This window comes from Sinocyclocheilus rhinocerous, unplaced genomic scaffold, assembly GCF_001515625.1.
Source record: "Sinocyclocheilus rhinocerous isolate Xijiao unplaced genomic scaffold, SAMN03320098_v1.1 scaffold881, whole genome shotgun sequence".
NCBI classification, from domain to species: Eukaryota; Metazoa; Chordata; class Actinopteri; order Cypriniformes; family Cyprinidae; genus Sinocyclocheilus; species Sinocyclocheilus rhinocerous.
Genome location: NW_015624586.1, coordinates 344,969 through 358,945, shown reverse-complemented (window position 1 = coordinate 358,945; position 13,977 = coordinate 344,969). Strand labels below are relative to the sequence as shown.

The 13,977-nt window shown below is 31.8% G+C and overlaps 1 protein-coding gene across 1 annotated transcript in view; it reads right to left on the bottom strand.

Moving 5' to 3' along the window:
* Positions 1-2,321: 2,321 nt before the first annotated feature.
* LOC107745034 (opsin-VA-like) overlaps positions 2,322-13,977 on the bottom strand; it is a 17,706-nt gene continuing 6,050 nt past the window's right edge. Inside the window, exons 3-5 of the mRNA XM_016558868.1 lie at positions 8,536-8,653; positions 8,065-8,304; positions 2,322-2,601 (exon numbers count right to left, since the gene is read on the bottom strand). Of these exons, the coding sequence (XP_016414354.1) occupies positions 2,380-2,601; positions 8,065-8,304; positions 8,536-8,653 (580 nt within the window). The 3' untranslated portion in view covers positions 2,322-2,379. The remainder of the gene's footprint in view (positions 2,602-8,064; positions 8,305-8,535; positions 8,654-13,977) is intronic.

The window sequence follows — 13,977 nt, the reverse complement described above, 5'->3', positions numbered from 1 at the left end:
TTTGATCAATTTAATGCATCCTTGATAAATAAGTGTTAATTTATAAAAAAAAAAAAGTGCAAACAGCTGAACTGAAACAGTGTTCTGGCAGATGATCTGTTTGAACTCAAAAATCTGAGTTTTGATTTTCCTTTCATAAAGGAATAAAATAAAAACACATTCAGTTGTCGAGAAAGCTGCATCATCAGAGCTTGTGTGTGTGTTTCTCTGGCAGAGATCAGAGCATACAATAAACATATAATGCATCAGATACAGTGAAATATGCCAGTGACTTTCAGGATAAAGATAACAGTGCAGGAGATTCAAGATGTCGGGGACGTACTTGCAAAAGTAGAGCGTTACATAACCGTTGGCAGAATCTCTGAGTTTGGCCGCCAGCGGTTGCCACACTGAAGGGCACTTGTAATTTTGGCTTGTTTGTCTGTTTGCATGTTGACTTATTCCCTTCATTTTGAAAATACACATGTAATCTTGTGTTAAGTGCCTGACTGATTTGCATTCTGTTTGATTTCTTTAATAATTGTGCAAATGTTGCAGTGAAGAATCCTAAAAGTTCAGTGTAACTGATGATCAACATTCAACAGTCAGTAGCCATTTATGCAGTGTTGGGGAGCAACTGAATATAAATGCATTTTCCAGTAGTTCAGCTGTTAAAAAATGCAGTATTTTAGACCACATAGTTTACTGCATTTAAACATTTGTGTTCATATCATTCTTCCATTGAATTCTTTGCAGTTCTTTGGAGTTCCACGTAAATAACATGGTTTAATATGTGACCTTGGACCACAAAACCAGATATAAGGGTCAATTTTTTTAAACTGAGATTTATACATCAATTAAAATCTGGAATCTGAGGGTGCAAAAAAATCAAAATATTGAGAAAATCGCCTTTAAAGTTGTCCAAATGAAGTTCTTAAAAAAAAAAATTGTGAGATTAAAAAAAAAATTGTGAGATTAAAAAGTTGCGCTTATCTTTTTATCTGTTTTAAACAGAATTGCAAGATGTAAAATTCTGAGGGAAAAGTCAATAATGTTAGATAAAAACTTGCAATTACCTTATTTGTTCCATTACGGGAACAAAAAAGAAACAAAAAAAACAGTGATTTGAGAAAAACTCAAATTCTAAGAAAAGTCTGAATTGTATGATGTAACCTCACAATCCTGAGAAAAAAAGTTTAAACTGTAAATGAAATGTCACAATTACCTTTTAAAAAAAAATATATATATATATATTTTGAGTTGATTATGTACATTTGTCTGCGGTTTCCTACATCATCAGTTGCTAATGTCATGTTGCTCAAAAAAATTTATTATATAGTTCCTTCTCTGTGTCAAAAAATTCCAAAAAATCTAAATATTGAGAAAATCGCCTTTAAAGTTGTCCAAATGAAGTTCTTAGCAATGCATATTACTAATCAAAAATTAAGCTTTGATATATTTACGGTAGGAAATTTACAAAATATCTTCATGGAACATGATCTTTACTTAATATCCTAATGATTTTTAGCATAAAAGAAAAATGAGGATAGTTTCATGATGGTATTAGTGGTAACACATTATTTGAAGCCTTTATATAATGGATTATAAAAGTATGTCACAACTAACTTTTTTATATTTTTATTGCATTTTGTAAACAAAAAAAGTGCAAAATGCAAATTCAGAGTTCAGAGAGAGAGAAAAATCAATATTGTAAGCCATAAATACGCAATTCTGAGAAGAAAAGTCCAAATTGTGAGATAAAAAGTCACAAATATATTTTTTATATTTGCTTTATAAAAGCATCTTAATGGATTAATTATGCTTTTTAATGCAACTTGTAATGACATCATGAATAATTGTAACCACAGTTATAATACTTACATAATACTATAATATAATACTAACAGTTATATATATCTACCCAATGTTACACCTTTAAAAAGTATAATGCATTAAAACACATGACAAACAACCAATTTCAGCTATAACAAGCAATCATGCAAATATAATGCATTTTTAACTTTGGTTACAATTGTGAAAATATTTAATGCATTACAATACAATATGAATACCTGTATAATGCATTATACATAAAGGCCTGTATTGCAAATTAATCTCTTTTTTTACTTTTTGCATCCATATTTTTGAAACTGTTGCTAAATAAAGCTTTCAAATAAATGCAAATTATAGTTTAAAAGATATCGCTCTTTAACCACCTTCTTGTTTTTGTAGTGAATTATGAGAGTAGTTTCATCCCCAACACTGCATGTTTCAGTGTTTTTTCAGCGCACAAGCTGCAGAATTTAATGCTGGATCAATGATTTTTAGACTAAAGTTTGATGCCAGCATTCAAAAGAAAATATGCATTGAGTGACAAACAAAGGTGTTCGGCGCATGTCTTCACATCGGACATACTTTGTTCTCAGGAATGGGAATTTGGGCGCAGGAGCTGCGTTCATTGGGATGCTCTTCTGTTTTAGGTGGGATGGTTCCAGCGATAGCGGACATCTCTCCTGTGTTGCTCTCATTGGTCATGCCTGCGTGCTCGGTGGTCTGGTTGATGTTCCCTTCGATGACGGTGACGTCACTGCAGCTCAAGAGCTGAACCACACACTTTCTGAACTGAGGAGATCACAGGGAAGACAAATGCAATGGATTATTCTCCATTGAACACTTCAACTCTGAGCTAGAAATTAATTTGACCTCCACTGAACATCTCCACAAATTCATAAACTCAAGATTAGGGTTCAACATGGCTAAATTTGTAAGTAATTTCTTTAAGGAAATGTGTTTTTTGGTCCCAATATGTATTACAACAAATTATAAGCCAAGACACCACAGGTAAATAGAGTAAAATGTTAACTAATAGATATCAACATAGTAGCCTATTTGATTCATCACAGTACATTCAAAAGCCAGGTTCAAAATTCTTGTTTGATTTTGTTGACATATGAGAGTTCAAGGTTTTTACAGAGGGGGCATTTGATTTCTCTTTTTGTTACTCCATAAATCATAAAATACTATCATTAGACAGAAAAAAAGTACATTTTCATCATGTTTTTAGGAATAAAATGTTGTATAAATCGTTGTGAATGATGTATGAACAAACCCCTCAGTAAAAATCTTCAGAATATAGAGGGGAATAAAACTGTAAAGTTTGGTGTATGTAAGTGCTGCTGAAGTGGAGAAGAAAACTTTTAAAGATATGGAATGGAAATCTACAGTCGCAAATAAAAAGTTTTAGTACTGTTATATAAACCAGACAAATGCTATGAACAAACCCCTCTATAAAAACCTTCAGAATATAGATAAGAATAAAACAGTACATTTTGGTCTTTGTAAGTGCTGCTGAAGTGGAGAAGCAAACTCGTTTTTAGAAAACGGCTTTTAAAGATATGGATTGGAATTGAAATACACAAATAGACAAAGTGTAAAAATAAAACCAGGCAAATGATATATGAACAAACCCTTCTGTAAAAACCTTCAGAATATAGATATGAATAAAACTGTAAATTTTGGTGTATGTAACTGTTACTGAAGAGGAGAAAAAACTCATAGCCTTTAAAAAATTGTATTGTATGTGAAATACACAGTCACAACTAGATAAAGTTTTTAGGAATGTTACATACAGTAAATAAGAAAAATGTTATAAAGTGCAAAAATAAAACCATGCAAATGATATATGTACAAACCCCTCAGTAAAATCCTTCAGAATATAGATAGGAATAAAACGTTTGTAAGTGCCGCTGAAATGCAGGGGAAAAACTCTTTAAAGGTATGGATGGAAATTGAAATACAGATGCAAACAGATAAAGTTTTTTAGGAATAAAATGTTTTACACTGCTAAAAATGCTTTTCTTACTTAGATTTTTGTTTTGTTTTCAGCCAAAATATCTTTAAAAATTCTTAAATCAAGAAGTATTTTCTAGACAAGTAAAAATTATTCTCTTGTTTTCAGAAAAAAACATGTCAAAATAAGTGAGTTTTTGCCTGAAACAAGCAAAATAATCTGCTAATTGTGTAAGCAAAATAATCATTCTTTCTGTTTGAAATAAGATTATTTTGCTTGTTCACAGCAAAAACTCACTTAATTTTGACTTGTGTTTTCTGAAAACAAGACAATAATTTGTACTTGTCTAGAAAATCCTTCTTGATTTAAGAATTTTTAGATATTTTGGCTGAAAACAAGACAAAAAAATCTAAGTAAAAAAAGCATTTTTTGCAGTGTACATAGTAATGTTACATAAATCAGGCAAATGTTGTGAACAAATCGCTCTATAAAAACCTTCAGAATATAGGCTGAAAATGTGTGGAGACGAAAAAACTCAAGCACAATAAAGTGCAATAAAAAAACAAACATTTAAATGTAGATTTAAGATGCTTTAGAGGTTTTCTTTGCATTGTGTCTGAAGATAAGAAGACAAGCAATAAACAAATAGCCCGTGATCTCAAATTCAACAAGTGCATGAAAAAACAATGGATTTGCCGGAAGTGTCTCGCCTTAAATTAGTGACCAAAGACTGTGAAGTTCAGTGGATTTTACTGATGCAGTCAGGCTACTAAACCGACAGTGAAATCGAGTGATCAGTTGACGTGGTGCTTCTGTGTGTAACATGCGCGTACAATTAGTCAATCATGATGAGGTCATAACTGCACAGTAATCATTAATTGTTTCCACATTAGCCTGCGGTTCACATCGTCCTTCTTATTCTTCATTAGTCCTTGTCATTAAACTACAGAGTCCGATAGACACTAATTAGTTGGTGTCCTAAAGTCACTTTAAAAACCCGCCTGTGTCTCTGCAGTTCTGAGGATGAAGCTTCACAGTATGTGTTTGTTTAGAAAAGATTCTGTAATTATGGAGGTTTTCAATCACTTACTGTATCTTGGCTGTAAAATCACTTTTATCATGCAATTCACTAAATATTACACTGTAAACACCAGTTATTATAGTAACAAATTTTATGTTCAATACAGTGTTACTTGTCATTTCTTTGTGATTATTTGTGAAATTTAGTTTGAAAATAGTTTCAATGTAATTTTTTTAGTGTACACTTAACTTGTCTTTGAAACCATTTTTACACAGAAACTGATTATAAAGTTCACAAATAAGAAAGAAACAGCAATAAACATATTGAAATAATGGTTACACTTTATTTTGATAGTCCACTTTAGACATTCTACTAACTACAAGTAACTACATGTCAACTAATTCTCATTAATTTGCAACTACATGTCTACTAACTCTCAGAGTAGACTGTTAGGTTATGTTTAGGGTTAGTACAGAATCCAGATGTCAACGTTTGAATGAAGGAAACCAGCGGCTAAACTGACAGCTACAGCTCAGCTGCCAAACACTGTTTACATCCAATAACCTCCACAGCTGCTCAATAATTCAACATCTCCTTTGCAGTGCGCTGGGCTTGATCCAAACCGCAGGTATTTATTTATTTATTTTATTTTAGTAATGCATGTCAGATATTTCAGCTCTGGTGAAGCAATATCATCCCACCATGACAGCTTTAGGATTTTTCTAAATCCATAAACTGTGTCCTGTGCTCTTCTCAAACACACTATGGGAAAGCAACCTCAATCCTAAATGGCTTGCATGAGGACTTATTTCTCTCAGGCGAAACCTTCAATCTCTTTCAGCTACAGTAACCTATTTACCAGCAGTGGATTTTTAGTGGGACGCTGGAAACTTTCTCGCCGTGCCTCGAGATCTTCATGCAATATTACGCTTAAGATCAAAATTTAAGTACAAGCATTAAGACAAAATCATTGAGCAGAGCAAAGCAAGTTGCAAACTGCGTTCGAGTTTGGCCTTTCTATTATTATTATATATATATATATACATATATATATGGCCATATACTTGCAAAGTTTCTCATAGTCAGTATGTTGTATGTTGTGGACTTATCAAAGTAAAGTGTTAGAAGATATTAAGCAGACAGTCTATTGGCTGTCCCTAACCCTAACCCCTAAATTTCAACTTATGAAAATGATATTGAAATAATTTTTGTATTTTTTTCCACTGTTGTTTTTAAAAGTATATTTTTGATTCTTTTAAAAAGTGAAGTTTAAAAAAATATTTATTTTATATTTTCTTTGTAAATTATGAAAATTTGTGTAATCATGACAATGATGTCATCATTGTTTCGGTAGTGACAAAAGGGAACACATAATCCTCATATTTGGGGGAAATAAACAAAATATTAGTAGAGTTATGCAATGTTTTAGTAGTGTTTTAGTATGCAAGTTAAAAATCTGTAATGTGATGTGGTCGCTACCAAAGCATTACTGTCAGTACTGAAACATGGGATGTTTTGTGAAAAATAAAGTATACTGAATTATCAACTACGCTGTTATGCTAGTTTTTGGTTCAATGTATATTCAAACTAATGAATTAGTCAGTATATTGTATGTTGTGGACTTATCAAAATAAAGTGTTAGAATATATTAAGCAGAGAGTCTACTAATACTCTAATGACTGCTAGTTGACATGTAGTTGCAAAGTTACTTACTGTTAGTAGAATGTCTACTGTAAAGTAGACTATCAAAATAAAGTGTTACTGAAATAATCATTACAATTTTGAAGTGGAAAGACTGAAAGTATTTTCTTGTCAAATGTATTTCAATGATCATTGGGTTATTTACAAATTTAAGAAATACAGAGTATTAATATGTCCAGCACTAATTGCTAAAACACCAAGGCACTAAATTCTACACATTTTATTACTCATTGCTTTTCAGTCTAATTTCTCAGTATAAACTGTGATCAGCACTAAATCTGTAGGTGTCTTTGTGTTATTGAGATATGATTCTAGTTTTACGATTATTAATATTTTACATCATTTTCATTTTATTTAAAGTTTTAGTAAGTTCGTTGTGTTCGTTCGTTGTCATTTGTAGTATTTTTGTTTATATATACACTAGCGGTCAAAAGTTTGGGATAAGAACGATTTCTAATGTTTTTTACAGATCTATTGAAACCTACAATAATATTCAAAATATTATTAAGCTTAATATATATAAAATCCTCATTTATTGGGTACTTTCAATTGGGAGGTGGCTGTCCCTAACCCTAACTCCTAAATTTCAACTTATGAAAATATTGAAATAATTTTTGTATTTTTTTCCACTGTTGTTTTTAAAAGTATTTTAAAAGTATTTTATAAGTTTAAAAGATTCTTTTAAAAAGTGAAGTTTAAAGAAATATTTATTTTATATTTTCTTTGTAAGTTATGAAAATTTGTGTAATCATGACAATGATGTCATCATTGTTTCGGTAGTGACAAAAGGGAACACATAATCCTCATATTTGGGGGAAATAAACAAAATATTAGTAGAGTTATGCAATGTTTTAGTAGTGTTTTAGTATGCAAGTTAAAAATCTGTAATGTGATGTGGTCGCTACCAAAGCATTACTGTCAGTACTGAAACATGGGATGTTTTGTGAAAAATAAAGTATACTGAATTATCAACTACGCTGTTATGCTAGTTTTTGGTTCAATGTATATTCAAACTAATGAATCCTTAACTTTGAAATCAGAATGATCAACTTTTTGCCTTTTACAAAAAAAAAAAAATTGGGTTCAAAATACAACAAATCTCATAAATTACACGTGAAATATTGTTACATTTTTATTTTTTTAATTAATTTACCTCTGAATTTTTTTTTTTATATAATAGCAAAAATATATATATTTACAATGTAGACGTAAGCAAAATCTTAATATCCCTTCTAATTAAATTATTATTACTGTGTGTTTCGGTAGTGACACATTTGGGGAGAGGACAAATATTCTAAAACTTTCTGGAAATACAATAAGAGAATAATAATAGTTGCATAGAGCTTTTACTGGATAAAACACTAAACTATCAATCAGACGACAGAAAACATGCAGGAGATTGAGTGTAAGACAGGTTTAACAGCAGAGTTTGATCATTTAGAGCTTTAGAAATGTGTGCATCAAGCATCATGAGTTTGTTTCCCAGTCAGTGCATGAACTGATAACATGTTTGCATTGTAAGTCACTGTGGATGAAAGCGTCTGACAGATGCATGCATGAATGTAAACGTCACCTGTTTGTTCATGAACACGTAGATGATGGGGTTGTAAACGGCTGCGGTTTTGGAGAAGAACGCCGGAACGGCTGCCAGCCGCGGGTCCAGGTGAATGCTGGGAAGGGCCGTGACCACGATGGAGAACGCAGCGTACGGAGTCCAGGCCACCATGAAGGCCACGATCATCACAACCACCATACGAGTCACCTGACGCTCCGGCTTCCTGGCATTACCCAGCCTGCCGTGCGTGTTAGACACCTGCGAACACACACTTAGTGCATGCTGACAAAACAACTGGTATCATGGCTAGATTTGATGATGGCAGTGGATATAAATAATGTTCTGTAAATATCACACACAGTGACTTTAGATGATTTTTATGGTTTGTCTGTGATCAGAGGTCAGTTTGCAGTTGTAATGACATCAGAAAGCACATGGAGATCATTAGGATTCAGTGAATCGGACTCCAGGTGTTGTGGTGCGACTGACCTTTCTGAGCTTCCGGAGCAGTTTGCAGTAGCAGACGATGATCACACCCAGCGGAAGGATGAAGCAAGTGGTGAAGAACGTGATGATGAAGGTGTGATCCTGGACATCTCCTGAATACCTGCGGAGGGACAAAATCTGTGTGCAAAGGTGCAAAGATCTGATGAAGAGAAGCTTTCTTAACTTTCCAGAAAAAAAAAATCAGTATATATATATATACAGTATCCATTTCTATTATTTCTTCCCCCCCCAAAAGAAAAAAGAAAATTATACTGACTCCAAGCTTTTGAATGGTAGAGTGTATAATGTTACAAAAGCTTTTTATTTCAGATAAATGCTGATCTTTGGATTTTTCTATTCATCAAAGAATCCTGAAAAAAAATGTACTCAACTGTTTTAAATGCAGAAAATAATAGTAATAATAATAATAATAGTTGCATTGAAACTATAAACATTTCAAGTTGTTTGTTTTTGTTTTTACTTTTGTCCCTGACCCAGATTATCTTTAAAATTACATTTAAAAAATGAACATACATCATTATTGAAAGCACTGATGAATAATTTCCACACAATTAATATTAAATTGCTTATTATTAAAATGGTGTGCATTACTAAATGTTAAATTTACATTTATTTTATTAATTTACATTATTTATTATACATAATTTATATATTTATTCTACATAATTTATATATTTCTATTTATTCTACATAATTAATATATTTATTGTATTTATTTTTCAGTAAATATTAAAATGGTTATTATTTAAAATGGTGTGTGTGTGTACTGTAGTATTTATTGTGTAACATTTTAATATTTATTGTGTAAAAAAGTTATAGCTTCAATAAAGCTTCCATTATTTTTATTTTTTTTAAAGTTCTCGCTTAACAAGGAGATATCAGTGAAGAGCTGGAATATGAGTTAATGTGATGCGTGAATATAGCAAAGAGAGAAAATCAAGGTAAATATCACTTGTGAGCAGAATGCTTTTATTGTGCATGATTTGAAATGAAGATGAAATTGTCAAAATATGCAAAATGGGTGGACATGTTATTTAATTGTGTTTAGCACACAACATTTTTGGAATAATTCACTAATTTCATTTCTAATGTTTCAAATGTCATTTTCACCACAGAAATCTATTAATGACACATAGTCTGGAGCACCCTAGAGCTCAGAAAAAGAGGGGAAATTATTATAATTATATTATAATAAATTATGTCAGTGGCTCAGAGCTTCTCAACAAAGGAAGCCTGTTTTTTTCACTCTGGTTTTTCGCTGTTGAACACTAGCATCCATTTTTCCCATTTTCAGTATTACACATGAAGGAGCTGGAGATCTTATGAAAGCACCTTGGCCTGAGTCTGTTTAATGTGATGTATTCATGCTCATTTGCATTAAGTCATTATTTTGTAAAAAGTTTCAATCACCATGAACTAGTAACAGCAATGCTTGGATGTGGTGTTTGACAGCGTTTGGTAATGCAGCTCATGGTGAATATGAGATGAAAGGGTGAAAGTCTGTCTTAAGCAAAGTAAAATGCAGACTGTCTGAATATAAAGAAGAAGAAAGGAGGTCATAATGCAAAATGACAGTATAACCCAGTGACAGAAGAAAGGACAAACTAAACCTGATAGTTACACAATACAGCTGGAGGATATTTACCCAACGCTCACACAAACACCAGCGCTGGTTACTATTTACAATGACTCTAAAAGGACCTTGTGTCTAGAGTGAAGTCTGTTTAGTCAGGTGTTTACTTCAATAACACTAAAATGATGCCCTGATGTGCCAGTTAGTGAGATATTTTAGTTTTCTGATGATTGTGCAATTCTTTATTATGTTATATAATATGTTTACTCTTATTTGACAAGTAAAAACTCATCACATGCAGACTAACGTGTAACAAGACGTTTGTATTTTTGACCAGGTGGGGAAATTTTTTTTTTTTTTTCCAGAATATCAGCTGTTTTTCAGTCACTAGACTGTCAAACTCATTACAGTATGGAAGCCCATTTCTGCCACAGAATATTTTATATATAAGTAATATATAATAGAATATATAAGAATATATAAGTAATTGTGACTTTTTACCTCAGAATTCAGACTTTGTTTCTTGCATTCTGAGGGGGGAAAAGTCAGAATTGTGAGATATAAACTTAAAATTGCAAGACAAACTCAGAATTACGAGACATAAACTCAGAATTACGAGATATAAACTCAGAATTACGAGATGTAAACTCAGAATTACGAGACATAAACTCAGAATTACGAGATGTAAACTCAGAATTACGAGACATAAACTTAGAATTATAAGACATAAACTCGTGAAAAATTTCTCACAATAAAATTGAGAAAAATAGTCACAATTACCTTTTATATTATTATTCCTTGGCAGAAACGGACTCCCATACTAAAGCACAATGATGTTTGAAGATAAAGATGTTGAATGTAAAATGGAGTTTGAAGTAGTACGAAGTACGGGTGGTGAGTATTTCACATGGCCAAATTAATTCAAATAAATTAGCCTGTCAGAACAAGGCTGGCATTTATGGATAAAAGAACTAACTAGTAGAGAAGAGACAATAAATCTGAGCTGGTTAATTAGCTGCCGGTTTAGGCTTAAATGAGAAGGAAAAGCTCTCGTGGCGGCAAGTTTGACAAGCTCCATCCATTAAACCTACTCATCCTATATTGTGTCGTCCCTCTTTTGAACATTTTAAGATTTTAGACAATTAGAAGATGTGCACAGAATAAGCCCTCATTTACAGTGTCGTCTCTGATACAAGCTTGACAGATTTTCAAAAAAGTTGCCTCACAAAATGACAACAATGACCCTATGAAGGCCCATTCACACAATAGACAGTGATCAAATCACATCGGCATGCAGAACTACAGCTGCTTCAACAGCGGTTCTCGTTATTCTGTACAACGGCTCTTGGTGAGAGTAGCAAAAATTCCTGCACATTTATGTAGGTTTGTTGTGTTGTAAACTGCTGCAGAACAACTGAAGATACTTCAGACAAACACTTTATCTTTGAAAGACATGCAGATGAATCAGGAACATGTATTTCCAGCTAACAAAAATATGTTTTTAAGAACGTTTTGCTGACATTTCCATTAACTTATTAAAAGGTAATTTATTTCTGAATGTTAAAAACATCTAGTTTTTTTAATGTTAAAAATAAAATATTATTTTTATTATTATTTTTAATGCAAACATTGTGGGAGCATTTCATTTTAGATTTTTTTTTTATGCAAACAACATAATGCAACATTTTTCAAATATTTTCCTAACGTTTTGCTAACCTTACCATTAAGTCATGAAAATGAAATTCTTGAATGTTCTCTTGAATATCAACTTTTTTTTAACATTACATTTTATAATGTGTGTCAAAATTCCGATGAAGCTATGAAAAGTTATCAAAACGTTATTTCTGAAGAATTACGAGATATAAACTCAGAATTACGAGACATAAACTCAGAATTATGATATATAAACTCAGAATTACGAGACATAAACCCAGAATTATGATATATAAACTCAGAATTACGAGGCATAAACTCAGAATTATGATATATAAACTCAGAATTACGAGACATAAACTCAGAATTATGATATATAAACTCAGAATTACGAGACATAAACTCAGAATTACGAGACATAAACTCAGAATTATGATATATAAACTCCGGCATGCAGAACTACAGCTGCTTCAACAGCGGTTCTCGTTATTCTGTACAACGGCTCTTGGTGAGAGTAGCAAAAATTCCTGCACATTTATGTAGGTTTGTTGTGTTGTAAACTGCTGCAGAACAACTGAAGATACTTCAGACAAACACTTTATCTTTGAAAGACATGCAGATGAATCAGGAACATGTATTTCCAGCTAACAAAAATATGTTTTTAAGAACGTTTTGCTGACATTTCCATTAACTTATTAAAAGGTAATTTATTTCTGAATGTTAAAAACATCTAGTTTTTTTAATGTTAAAAATAAAATATTATTTTTATTATTATTTTTAATGCAAACATTGTGGGAGCATTTCATTTTAGATTTTTTTTTTATGCAAACAACATAATGCAACATTTTTCAAATATTTTCCTAACGTTTTGCTAACCTTACCATTAAGTCATGAAAATGAAATTCTTGAATGTTCTCTTGAATATCAACTTTTTTTTAACATTACATTTTATAATGTGTGTCAAAATTCCGATGAAGCTATGAAAAGTTATCAAAACGTTATTTCTGAATATTCTTGAAATATTCAAAACATCAATTTTTTTTACATTTATTTATTTATTTATTTTTTTTTTTCCCTTGACGTTTTCATTTTAGAATTTTATAATATAACGTTACTTTTGAATGTTCTCTGACCATTCTGAAACAAGTAGTAACATGTAAAAATGTTAGACGAACATCTAACTAAAATGTTTCAGGAATAAAACCATTCTATGAACAATGTGGAAGTAACGTTTTGAGAACATTATCAAAGCCCGGATAAGTCTGAATGAACATTCTCTTAACATTACTGGAAGAACACTTTTGGAATTGGAAAGCAAACAGTACTTTGAATTCACGTTGATCTTCTTTAAAGGGCAGTTAGACAGTGATTTGAGGTAATTTTATTTTAAGGAAATGAGCAGTAGTGCAATGCAGTGATTATAAATGAGAAGAAGAAAGCTACAAACTATCAACAGCACAGCAACATACTGCCCTTACTCACTGTCTGTGTGAAAACACCTGAACAACAAGCCAACATACACTAATTATAAGCTTCTTCCCGGTCACACATTCAGCACATCTTGCTCTTTAGAAGTGAAGGATAAACTGCTTCATTATTGAGCCGTATTGTCCTCATGAGGCGTGCATGTCAAGCGTGCCATTTACAGGAGACGTTAGATATCTTTTAACCTTGCTTTAACCCCAGAGCATAACATCAGCTCCTGTTGATAGTCCAGTCAGCATTATTGAGCGCTTCTGTTTTCTGATTGACGGAAATGTTAAAGTGAATCCGACAGTCTGTAGGTATAAATGATCTGCATGTAAATGCAGTGTTTGGAGTGAAGGAGAAAGGGTTTGACATTCAATCCAATTCAAACTAAAAAACAAAAAACAGTTTTGGACACTTTTTCACTCAGAAAATGCTGGTAAATTTCACTAATAATTACAAATAAAAAAAAATTTAATTTTTACAATGTACACTACCGGTCAAAAGTTTGGGATCAGTAAGAATTGTAATGTTTTTAAAGAAGTGTCTTCTGCTCATCAAGGCTGCATTTATTTGATCAAAAATACAGAACAAAACAGTAATCTTGCAAAATGTTATTACAATTTAAAAGAACGGTTTCTATTTTAATATCCTTTAAAATATAATTTATTTCTGTGATGCAAAGCTGAATTTCTATCAGCCATTACTCCAGTATAAAGTGTCACATGATC